This window comes from Trachypithecus francoisi, unplaced genomic scaffold (assembly GCF_009764315.1).
Source record: "Trachypithecus francoisi isolate TF-2019V2 unplaced genomic scaffold, Tfra_2.0 Lachesis_group7, whole genome shotgun sequence".
NCBI lineage: Eukaryota > Metazoa > Chordata > Mammalia > Primates > Cercopithecidae > Trachypithecus > Trachypithecus francoisi.
Window position 1 is genome coordinate 89,746,736 of NW_022681472.1, and position 15,955 is coordinate 89,762,690.

At 44.4% G+C, this 15,955-nt stretch overlaps 1 protein-coding gene across 3 annotated transcripts in view; it reads right to left on the reverse strand.

Annotated features, from left to right (window-relative positions):
* ZFAT (zinc finger and AT-hook domain containing) overlaps positions 1 to 15,955 on the reverse strand; it is a 236,298-nt gene that overhangs the window by 111,177 nt on the left and 109,166 nt on the right. For all 3 annotated transcript variants that reach the window (XR_004435171.1, XM_033202303.1, XM_033202302.1), the window contains 2 exons: positions 5,143 to 5,230; positions 2,805 to 2,954 (listed from right to left, as the gene is read on the reverse strand). Coding sequence is in view for 2 of the 3 variants with exons in the window: in XM_033202303.1 (XP_033058194.1) it covers positions 2,805 to 2,954; positions 5,143 to 5,230 (238 nt within the window). In the remaining variant the exon portion in view is untranslated. The remainder of the gene's footprint in view (positions 1 to 2,804; positions 2,955 to 5,142; positions 5,231 to 15,955) is intronic.

The following is a 15,955-nucleotide window of genomic DNA, read 5'->3' on the forward strand; positions in this document are numbered from 1 at the left end:
CAACAAACTCTCACAAGAGCAGGGCCACAGCCGTGGTGCTAGCCTGGGTCAAGCGGCATCTCTCTGTATCTCACATGACCCTCAGCAGGCATTTGAACCCCGAGTCAAAGCTACAGATGACTCAGAACTACCACCACCACAGAGGAGAAGCCCACAATAACCATACAAAAAGGGAACATGGTGCATCCCTGCTGTCTTTAGATCCTTCATAAATGTGTGAACAGCTGAGTATATTCAGGCACTATTTGACCTGGTGCTCTTTCTAAAACATTAAAAGAACTCAAAAATGAAGACATGCACTGTCTTCCAATCCTGGAGAAGCCAAATTCCTAATTTCTGTTCCTCATTATGACTAGAAAGAGAAGAACCAAGCAAAGCAACACAGAGACTGAAGTACACGTATTTCCATTAACATCTTTGCACACCCACGGGCCGGCTGTGGAACCCTGGGGAGTCACCTCAACAGCTCCACACTTCCGTGTGCTCTGGGACATACGGTCATGGAAAACGAGATGGTGCAGGTCAACCAGCTGTGCATCTCCAGATCATCCACAACATGGCATTCACCACAAGGCGACATACCAAGACACTGTCTACTCTAAATTCTCCCCTAAGAGCCAATGTTTAGAACTGCTGTCGTGGCTGGGCCCCAGGTCCATTGCTGGACTATTAGGAAACCTTGAACAAAGTTGCAGGTCCTCTAAGCAACAAATGTTGCAGGTATGCACAAAATTCTACACAAAGGGTTAATTTCTGTGACTATAGTCAATACCTGTGTTTTCTGTTTTTTTTTCTTTTTTCAATTTAATTTTTTGGGTTTTTTAATTTGTTTTTCTTGTCCTATGTGTTAAGAGTAAACGGAGACAAGAGATATTTTATGGTACAGGGGATCAATTCCAAAGAACCCCATTATAGTGTGTGTACTGATATCCTGTTTCCTTTGTGATTCCATCATTACAGAGAAAGTCATAAATTAGAAAAAAAAAAAAAACAAAGATGCCAGGATATAGCAGCCTTTGGCTTTCTGAATCTTTATCAATTCTGAAGTCACTTAAAATATTAGATTACTTTCAAATGGTAAATATGCAGCATTACTGCATCACCACAAGTATTTACTTAACACAATAGCATCAGCCATGTATTAAGTACCCAATATGTGCTAAGCCTTCTACTGTGGGTTTTACATAAATTATCTCGTTGATCCTTGCAACAAACCCCAAGGCAGATCACATTATAGATAAAAAAAACTTGAGTTTCAGAGAAAAGGAATTATTTGTTCATCATACATGGTGAGGGTGGAATTTGAACCCCGTTCTCTCACTTCTTCTCATATGAGCACAATTACAGTTTGATGCCTTTATAAGCCCATGGTCTCCAGCCTCCGCTGGACCCTCTGTGCTTCCATCAGGGTCAGCTCCCTGCTGATTCCCATGAATGCCACTCCAAGTCTACCTTCTTGGCATTCTTTGCTGAGCAAACTATGACCATCGGCTATGAATGCCTTCAACTTCCTAACAAAGAAACAACACGTGCATATACACGTATCTGCTACCACCCTCACCCCCTTCACTCCTGTCTCAGTGTAGGAGGGGCCTCCTCCTCCAGAAACAAGTGAGTGCAGAAGAGAAGTGCAAGGATTTTGGAATCAGATGGCATTGGTTCAAATCCCAGTTCACCACTTGTCAGCTGTGTGACCCTGGGCAAATTACTTCACCTCTCTAAGCCTCATTTTCCTCATTGGTAAAATGGGGATGGTAACAGCACCCACCTCTAAGGTTGTTGAGAATACTGACTCCAATAACGTGAGTCAAACACTGAGCACTGGCATCTAGTAGGTGCTCATTATATGCTGGTAAACAAAAAAGTAGCTTCCCACCTTGGAATTTATTTCAACTTCTTCTGCCTTCTCCAGGTTCCCAACCTGTCAGCTACGATTCTCCCTACTGAACCATCAGTCTCTCTCTCCCTAATAGTTCCTTCCCTAGGACCTATAAATACGTCATTTTATCCAATATTGTAGAAAATACTTCATCCTTCATCCCTCTCTAGTCTTTTTTCCTATCTGCAGCATTCCAGGTTCCTAAATAACAGGCAGGAATCTGATGCAGGTGTCTGGAAGGGTTTTCGCTGGCCCCTCGGCTCCTACCCTAGTCCCTAGGAGGGCCATGTCCTTATACAGCAGGAGAAAACAAAGGTGACGGTCTGTTGCGCTAGGAGAATCTGCATTTCCAGCTTCCCAAAGCCCTGAGAGTGGCCCTGCACTTCCCTTCATCAGCAAGTAACCCGAAAGCACAACCCACCTTCTTCTCTCCATTCCCTCATCTCCATCCCGCACTTCCCCCTTCTGAATTCCTTCTCCATAGCCTGAATGGCAACACTTCACACTGCTGGAATGGGAGAACTACTTGCTGTCCTCCTTCCTTCATTCATAATCCCAACAGTTCTGGGAAACCTGCTATGCACAGGGCACAGGGTGGGCACTGGAGCTCCTGCCATGAATAAAACGCTGGTGTTCCTGTTCTCAAGGTACCTACATTCCAGCAGGGGAGTCGTGGTGATTTATTTCACTACAATTGCAATGAGACCTATGAAGGAGTGCACACCTCTACTCATTGCAATTGCAACTAATTGAGTAATAGTTTAAATGACTGTTTCTAGCTGGTTGATAGACACACTTCTCAGTGTGCTAAGGAAATTCTAACAGCAGGGATGTGAAGATATGGCTTCCTCTTAATGTACTCTCAGAATGAAGGATGGAAGCACAAAGTTAACAAGGTGCCCAATTTGGAAAGATGAACACTCACCTTCATGAGCCCAAATATGACGCTGAAGGTCTGAGCCATTCTTCATGAAATAAAAGTCACAATATGGGCATTTCATGGCTCTCTTTCCAATTAGCCCTTTCAGCTGAACCCTCCTCCCGAGAACCTCAGAAATGGTGCTCATGGAGACCTCTAGAAGAAAAGCAGGATGTGAGAAGGAGTCAGAGCACCTCAGGGGAAGTCAGACATAAATAAACCTCACCACTAAGCAGCACCACAGGAGGAATCAAGGTGTGCCTCATGGTGTCCAGAGACAGGGTTTTCACCTACAAAGTTAAACCAGAATCAAATCAACTCTCAGATCTCAATATCTGTTAACATCACATTTGAGGAATGGAGAAGCAACATCACAAGGCAATAATCACACAAATGCAGAAACTGAAATTGTCTACAGGAAAAGTGACTCCGTTTCCCCCATAAGTAAATGTCATGGAAAAAAGCACAAGGTGTGCACTAGAGAAAACAAGAAACAGAAACGTAAGGAACAAAGCCACTAGATGCAAATGCATGGATGTTGGTTCAAGTGAACCAACAGTTAAAAAGAAAAATCCTGGCCGGGAGTGGTGGCTCACGCCTGTAATCCCAGCACTCTGGGAGGCCAAGGCGGGTGGATCACGAAGTCATGAGATTGAGACCATCCTGGCTAACACGGTGAAACTCCGTCTCCACAAAAAAAATACAAAAAAATTAGCCAGGCGTGGTGGCCGACACCTGTAGTCCCAGCTACTTAGGAAGCTGATGCAGGAGAATGGCATGAACTCAGGAGGCGGAGCTTGCAGTGAGCTGGGATTGCATCACTGCACTCCAGCCTGGGTGACACAGTGAGACTCTGTCTCAAAAATAAATAAATAAATAAAAAAGAAAAATCCTGGGGAAATTGGGGAAATTTTAAACAGACTTATAATAGGTGGCAATAATCAATCGCAGTTGATTCTGTTTGCATTATTGGTGACACAGTAGTTATGTCGAAAGCAATCCTTATTAGTTAGAGACACATTTTAAATGTTTTTATGGAGGAATTACATGCTGTCTGGAATATACTTTAAAATATCCTAGAAGAAGAAAAGTGTGTGTGGTGGATACATGAAACAGTTTGACAAAATGTGGGTAACTGTGAAAGCTGAGTGACAGATACAGGAGGTTCCCGGCATTGTTCTGTGTGCTCCTGTATTTGGGGATTTTCTGGAATAAAAAGTTTAAAATAATAACAAAATAATGTCTTACATCTGTTCATCAGCAAAGGCTAGCTGTTTTAAGAATAACTTTGGCTCACATTGGATCCCATGTCACTTAGGATATGAGTTAACATGAGAAGGACAGAGCTGAACCTTCAGAGAAGCATGTAGCCCACAAGGTTCCCACACAGACGGAGGCCTCACAGCTCTGTCCATTCCCAACTGAAACATGAGTGTTAGTGCCCTTCTGTTATTTCTTTATCTTCCTCCATTTATAATCAGTGAGTCAGTTCCCTTATACCAAGAGCAGATACAAAATAAAGAACAGGAAAAAAGACACATATAGGAAGGGAGAGGTGCATTTAGAAGGAATATCTGTTACTCCCTCATAAAACACACAATACCCTCCCTCATCTGCTTTCTCAAGCCTGCCTGTGGAGGCTCTGGAGATCTGGGGATAAGCCTCGCCGCAGGGAGCCCCTGGGAGTGGCTGGAGAGTCACAGTGACTGGAGCACCGTGGTCAGTGTGCTGTGTATGACGATAGCAGGGGTTGGGGGTGGACCCTCGGCCAGACTGGAAGCTACAACAGCCTCCCCAAAGGCAGGGGTCTGAGGAAGAATGTAAAGAACGAACAGGAATTAACCAAGCAGGGCAGAAGGGAAAATGTTCCAAGTGGCACGACCAGAAATGACAAGGCACGAACACCCAGGTAGCTGGTGCCTCATGCACCTGAGTGGTGTGGAATGTGAGAAGACCTGTGGTGATGGTCTCTCCAACTCAAGGATGCTCCTTAGCCCGGGCAGGAGCCAACACCCCTTACAAATCACCACTCCAGGTAACACAAGCTTATGACTCATATGCGACCCATCTAAAGGCATGCAAAGTTACTGTTAAAAGGGGCAAGGAGTATCACTGAAATTGCAGGGGTGAGGGTAGATGCATCTGAAGACTGATAAAAGAACAAAAGGAAATAAATAATTACATCAACTTTCCAGCATCGAATAAAGATGTTTGTTTCCCATGAATGTATTCACAGCTTCGTCCCTTTTTATTTCTATGTAGTGCAGTTGATGTAAAACATTGTTTTAAAATAAACATAAGCATTTTTAACATTAATCTTCCACTCTAAAATGCACAACCTTACCAGGATGGTTGGTCTTGATATGTGACTTTATCAATCGATCTTCTGAAAAAGACTTTTCACAAACAGGACAAGAATAACTCCTTTTGTCCTTAATAGAAAGAGAACACAGTCAATTGACTTTCTCATTTAAATCTGTGGTCTGTAAAAAATAACCATCACTATTACCATCATCACCCACCACCACCACCACTTACCACTTGTGCTATCAACAGTCATCACCACCACCATCATCAATACCACTATCACCACCACTAGCACTATCCACAGTCATCACCACCATCACCACTGCCACCATCATCACCATCACCACCACCACCAGCACTATGAACAGTCATCACCACCGCCACAAGCAACACCATCACCACCACCATCAACAACACCACGACCACCATCACCATCATCACCACCGCCACCACCACTACCACTAATGCTATCAACAGTCATCACCAACACGATCATCATCACCACCATCACCACCAGTAGCATTATCAACAGTCATCACCACCATCACCACGACCACCATCATCAGCATCACCACCACCACCAGCACTATCATCAATAGTCATTACCACCACAACCAACACCATCACCACCACCACCACTACCACTACCACTAATGCTAGCAACAGTCTTCACCACCATCACCATCATCATCACCACCATCACCACCACAAGCACTATCAACAGTCATCACCACCATCACCATCATCACCACCACCATCAACAGTCATCACCACCACCACAACCAACACTGTCAACACTGCTACCATCACCACCACCACCATCAACATCACCACAACCACCATTACCATCAGCAACATTAGCATTCTCATTAGCACCATCATTATCATCAGCTTTATCAAAACCAGACAAAGTACATCCTTCCAAGCACATACATACAGGATCTACCTGGCGATCCCCTACTTGAGATCTCCTACACAGCCTGGGGAGCTCAAGTGTAGGGAAATGGGGAAATGGCAACAGCTCTATTTAAAAAGGAAGGGATGGGGCTTAGAGGGGAGAGTTCTGTGGAGGTGGGTGGTACTCAACCTCAAGGCTTGATTTACCACACAGACCAGTGCTACTCTACAACCCAAGAGCATATTATTTCTGCCAGCACTCAACGCAGGGATTGCATGGGCAAGTGATTATACTGAGACTCACAACCACTGACAAAAGATAGGCACCGTTCATGCTCATGTTACAGATTAAGAAAACGAGGCCCAGGAGATAAGCTCAAAGTCTGACAGGAGAAGCCAGTGTTAGAAGTAGAGTGTGTGGATGTCCACCCAGGATGCCTCCTGCCCCTGCAAGACCCGTGGCCCACTGAGGCTGCAGGTAAGTTGTTCATCCTGCACTGCTGCAGCTTCACAGCCGGGACCACGATGGTGTAACATTCTCAGTTAGGAAGATGCTTTTGTGAATTACCAAGCTATGGCTTTTGCTCACCTCCCTTTGCTCTCAGCGCTCACTTGAGGGTGATTTCATATCTCTCTTTTCCCCCAGCATGGGTGTTATTGGTTGAATTACATCCCCTAAAAAATATGTTGTCGGAGTCCCAACCTCCAATACCTCAGAATGTGACCTTATTTGGAAACAGGGTCTTTATAGAGGTAATCCAGTTAAAATGAGGTCACTAGGGTGGGTCCTCATCCAGTGTGACTGGTGTCCTTATAAAAAGGGGAAATTTGAACACAGAGCTGCACACAGGGAGAACACCACGTGCAGATGGAGGCAGAAACCACAGCAATGCATCTGCCAGCCAAGAAACACTAAAGACAGACAGCAAATCACCTGAAGCTCACAGAGAGGCACGGACCACATCCTCCCCGACAGCCCTCAGGAGGAAGCGGCCCTGCCAACACATTAACCTCTGCCTTCTGCTCTCCAGGATGGTGTGACAGTAAATATCTGCTGTTTATACACCAGTCTGCAGCACTTTTGATTGCCAAAGCTTACCAAACCCACAGCTTACAGACAGCCAAATTCTGGTAGGGAGGACTCTGTGCAGCTAGCTGAACAAAAAGTAAAAACAAAATATGCAGAACTACCACTGCAAGGAAATGTTTTGGGCCGTGTGTGTTTTGGGGGAGGTTAATCCACTCCACGCTCTCTTGGATTTACAGAAGGACTAATTCCCTCTACTTGTGGAGCCCCTACTGTGAGCTCCACAAGGCACCAAGTGTGTTCCATGCCTTGTGTGATGAATGCGTTCCTCACTGTGCTCCCCGCTGGGCAGTCTACTCCTGCTCTAAATAATGGAAAGCACAAGAGCTACCATTTCGTAAGAACTCACTGGATGCAAAGTACTTTACATACCATATCCTATGAGGCCTTTAGAAACTTGCCCAAGGTTCACACTACATGAAGGGCAGAGCTGGACTCCAGAGCTCTTGCTCTTGTGAGACCCTGACTAGCAGAACAGGTTCAGGGCTCTGAGCCCCTGGGTTCAAATCTTGGTTTTGCCCCTTATTAGCTGTGGAACTTTGCACAAGTGATTTAACCTCTCAGTGCCTCTGTTTCATTGTCTGTAAAATGGCAATAAAAAAACAATGCCTCCTTCAGAGGGTCACAAGAAGGATAAAGGAGATGAAAAACACATAGAGTGTTTCGAATGGAGCCTGTCCTATAGTGAGTGCCCAATAAATCTGAAAGACTTTGCTGCTGTGGTTTCCATGTTGCTATCATGCAACTCAGCCTGAGACAGCAGCCCTTCTCATGGGCTCATACTCCCCGGGAGTCTCCGAGAGTGGGATCTGAATGAGCACCCTCCACCTGCTTTGGTGTTCCCCGGCGCACACTTAGAAAAAGCGTACTTTACATTAAAAACCAAAACCAAACCAAACCAAAAGTCCCTCTGAACAACCAAATGGTTTGGATGCCTTTCCCACCAAACATCTGAATACCAAGCAACGGCAGCCAAGCGCACATGTGCAAAGGGTCCAGGCATGTCTTACGAAACTGTCCTGAGTTTTCTGGCCAGGCAATGCCACAGACCCCCAGCCAGGCTACACCACAGGCTCAGGGCTCCTCAGAGTACTCCTGTCACCATTCTCCTCTGCCCTTGGCCTCGGGCAAGACGCCCCGGGTTAGGCAGGCATCCTGGAGGAAATCTCCACCACCCCTGGCTGCCTCTCACTGACCACATCATCAGAGTTGATGGAGGCATTCAGAAGGGCTTTGAAGGAGTTTACAGTGATCTCCCCTGAGCCTCCGCTATTTGATTTTTTTTCTTTTAATCTCTGATAGTCAGAAAGCAATTTATCTCAGAGTTTATCAGGGCCCCTTATTTTTTGATGCCTTTGAAGACTCTAAGAAGGACACAGATGGTGGTAAAGGGTACCGGGCGGGGGTTGTCCGGGGAACTCTTAGGACTCATTTATTTCTTTTTCAAAACCTCAGTTCCATACCAGAGATGAAAACTCAGACTGACACAGCAAACTTAAAAAGAGTGGTGGTTAAAAGAGCTCCCAGCAGAGACGGAGAGTCTGAGAGACCCATGCCTTAATGACGGTAGGAGAGCCCAGCTTTTGGAGTCTGTTTACTCTGACAGAAATGGCCTTGAAAGAAAGGAGATGCCGCAGGAAGCTGCAGTATGGCCTGGGGTGCAGGGTCAGCCCCAAGCCTGAGGCTCAGAGCCCAGCTCTCTGCTCCTGGCAAACGTCATCTGGTCTATGCTTTAGCGGCAGGTGCTTTAAAAAATAAAGGTGGGGGTTTCTACTCAACCATTTCTCAGGAATAAAGACCACAGTTATGGCATGTGCTGTCCTCCACGGACTCACTCTTCATTCCTCAGCTGCTACAGGGCTCCTATTATGTGTCAGGCGCTGCACTGAGGAAGAGGTGTGAGATTCTCAGGGGCTCGAATGCTCATCAAGAAAGAGATGTGCCAACACATGGAACTCAACAATCCGTGAGGATGTCCGCAGAAAGTGCAGCAAAGCACAGGAAAAGTGATGTCGAAATGGCAACTGATTTGAACAAGTTAGAAGAGAGCCAGAAATGTGCTCGATTTAGGATTTCAACTCAAGGATTTTCCTTACCCTGGAAATAGTTCTGTTTTGCCATGGGATGCCCTTTCAATTTAGAATCTCAGTTTTTGCTGAAATGAAGCTATTCTATGCACAACATGCTCTGGTAGCCTGAGGTCTCCTGGACAGTGGATAAAACACCTAAATGGAGCAACACAGAAGCAAACTCGTTTTGTGATCAAGTAAGAAAAGATCATTTTCTTAAAGCTCGTGGGAAGAGAAAACATTATGTACAATCATTTTAATTAAATAACATTTCCTCTACTTTAAAAGTACACATACTGACTGCGTGCACCCATTTATTTCCAGAAAGAGACTGAAAGTAGCTTCCTCTAGCTTCTCAGTGCTTTGTTGGCAACATATTATTTTAGCTTATCTCCAGAAAGTACATGTAAGATTTCTTTTAAATATGTGTACCTTTATAGCCAAAGAAAGACTATGCGTTTCTCAATGACAAAGGTGAAGTAAGTATTCTAAACATTTGTTGGGAGACCATCAGACTCAATAGATGCACCACCACCAATCACTATTACTATTCCTCTTCTTCCTCCTCCTCCTCCTAAAAAGGAGGATTAGAAGGATTAATTACTCTGGACAGGCCCCTCCCTACACGCCTGGGACTATGCTGTGTCCCTTACAAACATAATCTCGCTAAATTCCCATGGAAGTGGGTCCTGTTGGCTTCCTTTCCAGGGGATGTGTTAGGTTATGGAGCCACCACTTCTAAGTCCCAGAGTCAGAGTGTAACATCAAATGCACCAACTCCCAAGCTCGGGCTGTAACTGCTGCAAGACCCTTAGCATCAGGTTATCTTTGAGGTTTTCTGAGAAGCAACACAGGTCAGAAATAAAGGGAATAAACTGGCATATCATAAACATCCACCAGATGCTCCACTTCCTGCTGCCTCACACTTTTGTGTAGGGAAAAGAAAGAGAGATCAGAGTGTTACTGTGGCTATGTAGAAAGGGAAGTCATAAGAAACTCCATTTTGACCTGTACCCTGAACAATTGCTTTGCCCTGAGATGCTGTTAATCTATAACTTTGCCCCAACCTTGAGCTCACAGGAACATGTGTTGCATGGAATCAAGGTTTAAGGGACCTAGGGCTGTGCAAGATGTGCCTTGTTAACAAAATGTTTACAGGCAGTATGCTTGGTAAAACTCATCGCTGTTCTCCAGTCTCGATAAAGCAGGGGCACAATGCACTGCAGAAAGCTGCAGGGCCCTCTGCCCTGGGAAGCCAGGTATTGTCCACGGTTTCTCCCCATGTGATAGTCTGAAATATGGTCTCGTGGGATGGGAAAGACCCGACTGTCCCCCAGCCTGACACCTGTGAAGGGTCTGTGCTGAGGAGGATTAATAAAAGAGGAAGGCTTCTTGCAGTTGAGATCCAGGAAGGCCACTTTCTCCTGCCTGCCCCTGGGAGCCCCTGAATGTCTCAGTATAAAACCCAATTGTACATCTGTTCAATTCTGAGATAGGCGAAAAGCTGCCCTGTGGCGGGAGGCAAGACATGTTGGCAGCAATGTTGCTCTGTTACTCTTTACTCCACTGAGATGTCTGGGTGGAGAAAAGCATAAATCTGGCCTACGTGCACATCCAGGCATAGTACTTTCCCTTGGACTTATTTGTGACACAGACTCCTTTGCTCACATATTTTCTTGCTGACCTTCTCCCCACTATTACCCTGATCTCCTGCTGCATTCCTCTTGCTGAGATAGTGAAAACAGTAATTAATAAATACTGAGGGAACTCAGGCAGCGGTGCCGGTGCAGGTCCTCTGCACGCTGAGCACCAGTCCCCTGGGCCCACTTCTCTTTCTCTATACTTTGTCTCTGTGTCTTATTTCTTTCTCAGTCTCTCATTCCACCTGACGAGAAGTACCCACAGGTGTGGAGGGGCTGGCCCCCTTCACTTTTTGTGTCAGGAGGAACTTTAAATAACAGATTATCGGATCCCACCTCAAATTATGGTGGAGGTAAGAGCTCAGGAATCTCATTCATAACAATTATCACCATGTGACTCTGACTGAGGAGGTCATGAATTATGTGATTTAGGCCACTAAATATGTATTTAAGGAGACCCACAGGGGTCACCCATCTGACAGCACCACGCAGCACATTCATGCACACACTAACAGATAAACATTTAAACACTGAAACAAACGCCTCTGAAAATAATACTTACACTTGGTAGAGGTGAATAATGCTGACAAGTTCTATTTTATTGTATTCTGTTTCATTTATAAGATATCCTAGCTATGAGTCACTAAACTGATTTCATAACCTTCTAATGGATTTTTGTTGTTGCTGTTTTGTTTTGTTTTTCAGAGAGAGAGAGAGAGAGAGAGAATGCTGACTTGGGTGTTCTGTACAATACATATTTTCTAATGCAGTCCTCATAATCCAAAGAGGCAGAGAAAAGTACTTTTTATCTCCATTTTTACAGATGAGAAAACTGAGGTCGGGGAGGCTAAGGATTTGCCCCAAATCACAGAGACAGAGACAGATATGGGGTCTGAACTCGGGCATATCAGAACCTAAAGCCTCCTCTCATCCTACCAAAACTGTGTTTGCTCAAGTGCCCCCTTTATAAAGTTTGCACAGTTCTGTAAACAGTGGATTTGCTCCAGAAATGTCACTGACTCACTCTCTTGACTAGGTCCCTGTATTTCCTTAATGCCAAGACATCTTTGACTATAAGTTGACATCATCTAGTTACTAACTGGAAGAAGGAGGTAGTGGGAAGAAACTTCGTTAAATGTACACATTCTTTCCAATCATTAGGTTTATCCTTGGCTAATAAATGGTTGTAAGAGTCACAGAAACAGGTACTTAGCCAGATCATCCTACAGTCCTGGTGCAACTGGAAAGAACTTGGATATGGGCCCATTTGAGGGGCAGGTCGGGGAGATGGCTACTTTTAATCTCCTTCGTTTTTGCTCTTCATGGGAATCTGTGCTGAAAGCAGTAAATGCTGAAACAAATGCAGGAGGCCAGGCAGCCAGAATTACAATACCTGCTTCCATCTCTAGGGTCACAGGTAAGGAAACCAAGGCCCACACTGGTGCAAGGTCTCGTCCCAGGTCCCGTGCATTTCCTGATCAGAACAGCACCATTCTCCTGACCCAGCTACACCCTGCCATGATCACAGTCCCAAGATCAACCACATGGACACCCATAAGGCACTCTGACATCACAAAGCACAGTCATGCTATCCCACTGGAGCACCACCACCATCCAGAGAAAGCAGGGAAGTATTTTTTCACTCCATTTTCAGGTAAAGGGAAATAAAGACCAAGCAGTCTGCACAGTCCACAGACACAGAGCCAGAGTGCCGTCCTATAATTCCAAATTCCCAGTTTTATCCATTTCACGGCAGCAAAGACGGTACAAGTGTCAGAACAGTGACAATGACACAGCTAAATACTGGTGGGTGGTGATGAAAACATGGATAATTTTTGACACTTCACAATTTTTGAAAACCCTTTTAAGGAAAGGTAAATACCTAACCTCCTAGAATTAACCTCCATGCTTTCTTAGGCGATTTCACAAAGAATTAGACTGAATTCTGTGGATTTAAAACACCCTGTAGTTGGGAGGTACTGTCTTGGTGAAATTACCACTAAAAAAATGCCATCAACTGATGAAATGCAGTGTATCCATGCAATGGAATATTATTCAGCTATAAAAAGGAAACCATGGATGAATTAAGTGACAGAAATGGGTCACAAAAGACTGTATTGGATATACATATTTTATTATTTCTTTCATAAGAAATGAACGAAATTTCATACGAAAGAAAGAACAGGCAAATCCACAGATACAGAAAGCAGATTAGTGGCTGCCTAGGGCTCAGGGAGGGGAACAAGGGATGGCAGCTGATGGGCACCAGGTTCCTTTATGGGATGATGAAAAAGCTCTGAAATTAGCTGTGGTGATAGTTGCACAACTCCGTGAATATACTAAAAAAAAAAAATTTGATTTCACACTTTAATGAGCAAACTGTATGCTATGTAAAATATATCTTGATAAAGTAAAGCTGTTACCAAAAAAAATTCACCTTAACTGTTCTTGAAAATACAGAATTCTATTTAAAACACTTGGCGATAGCAACTTTATTATCAGATCAAAAGAGTCTTCATTCAGGAAAAGCAGAATTTTTTTTCTTTTTTTTTTTTTTTTACTGCATCAGCATTTTCTTGGTACCCTTGGCTTCATTACAAAAATAATTTGCAGGCTCAAAAGACAAATGTTATCTAAACTAAAAATCCTGGAACCTGTTTTCATAAATCATGCTATCGTACTATGTTGGCAATATGGTCCACCTGCTTCATGGAAAATGTTTACTAATTCAACATCCTGGAGTAAATACAAAAAGCTTCCCCTTGGTTTGTGCTGTTGACTCTACTGGGCCCTCAGAACCCTTCCTCCCAGGTCCTTTCCAGGCAAATTGTTTTTTGGGGGGAGTACCCTGTTGTATTGATGTCACTGTCCCTCTCACGTTGCCATTTTGCCATTACTGTTTACTTGTTTAGCTCCCCCTTCACAAAACCAAGAGCACCCTGAAGGCAGGAACCAGGTCTTACTTGAAAATCTCAATGCCTGCCACATAGGAGAGTGGGCCTCCAGCCAGCGCTGGCTGGCTTTGGAAGCAGTGGCAACACATTCACCTTTAAAAGTGTCTCAGCTGGAAGAACTGCAAATATCAGTGAGGGAAAAGATTGAAGTTAAATGTATAACTTCTAAGAAAATGTGAGAGCTAATGAGAAGCAGGCCAGCGTATCTTTTTTACAAGGTCAACTGAGTCACACCCCCTTATTCAGCACACTGCTCTTCTCTTGCAGTTAGTCCCATAGAAATTTTATTATCATAGCATAAAGCACAACTGCCACTTAACAGTACAGAACGAATCAACACAGTCCCTGCCCTCATGGCACATCTGCCTCAACCACATTCCTAGGGATGATGGACAAGTGTCCAAGAGACCTACCAAGAACCATGTGGTTGATGTTAATGACCAACTACAACAAAATGGACAGCCCCGGGCAGTGGTGAGAATGTGGGCTTAAATTCTTTTTTTTTTTTTTTAAGTGAAAACATTTATTATCTTCCCTTCCCTTTTTTTTTTTTTTTTAATTATACTTTAAGTTCTAGGGTACATGTGCACAACGTGCAGGCTTGTTACATATGTATACTTGTGCCATGTTGGTGTGCTGCACCCATCAACTCATCAGCACCCATCAACTCGTCATTTACATCAGGTATAACTCCCAATGCCATCCTTCCTCCCTCCCCCCTCCCCATAATAGGCCCCGGTGTGTGATGTTCCCCTTCCCGAGTCCAAGTGATCTCATTGTTCAATTCCCACCTATGAGTGAGAACATGCGGTGTTTGGTTTTCTGTTCTTGCGATAGTTGGCTGAGAATGATGGTTTCCAGCTGCATCCATGTCCCTACAAAGGACACGAACTCATCCTTTTTTTATGGCTGCATAGTATTCCATGGTGTATATGTGCCATATTTTCTTAATCCAATCTGTCACTGACGGACACTTGGGTTGATTCCAAGTCTTTACTATTGTGAATAGTGCCGCAATAAATATACGTGTGCATGTGTCTTTATAGCAGCATGATTTATAATCCTTTGGGTATATACTCAGTAACAGTATGGTGATTCCTCAAGGATCTAGAATTAACTTCTAGTCTCTGTCCCTTACCAATGGCACAGCCATGAGCAAATTATCAAATGACTCTGTAATGCCAGGCCCCTAATCTGCCCAGTGGAGGAAATACTCCAACTCCTAGAAGTAATATGAGAATTAAGACTGCACAAGGAGCTGACCCACAGGATAAAGACAGCAGCTGTTCCTTCCCTTTCCCCCAACATGTATTTCCCCAGATGCCATCCTACATGTTCACACTGAAGAGATAAGCCTCTCAGTAGGAAGATTCGTAACCACAGAAAGTTGAAAAGAGAAACCTCTTTAAATGCTGGTTTATTAAGAAGAATGAAGGCAGATGAGACTGGGGCCAAAGATCTCTGCGCACCTTCCTGACACTCCCCCGCTGATCATGAGGCCCAGGGACGTGGCCAGGAGGCCAGGCATCAGCAGCTGGGGGAAGAAAATCTCTGGGCTGAACCGTGGGTCTCTCACAACAGGCAGGCAAGATTTGGGTGTGGAAGAATACATATAGTCCCAGGTGGTAAAGCTCACTTACAACTTCCTTTTTCTTGTCATTCTTTCAGCCTATGTTTCAAAATCTCTAAATCCAGAGCAGCAAGTTCCAAAAGCAGAAGTAGAATCAATGATGGTAACAGTCCAGGACACACAGTGCTTGCTCCATGCCAGGCACTGTTCTGAGACATTTACGTCTATTCTCTCACTTCATCCTCACCCAAGGATGGGTAAACTGAGGCAAATAGGTCACATGACCTATCCCAAGGCTAAAAACGTGGTAAACGGGGGAGCCAGGGTGAAAACCCCGCAGTCTGCTTCCTAGTCTTTATTGCCATATTCAAAAGCTTCTCCCAAGAATTTGTTTTCGTACTGGCTTCGCTCCCTCCTGACTTCGTATGAGTTTCCAGCAAAATCACTTTAATGAATTCTGCCACCTCACTTTTCCCAGCCATAATAGTGTACTGGAAGCAGTATCTACATAACAGCAGTTCCATGAAGAATTACAAACAACGTGCCTTCACATGCTACTCAAAGAGAGAGAGAGAGAGAGAGAAAGAAAAGGAAGGAGAGAGGATGTGTACTGAGAAGTGCCAAGTGACATGC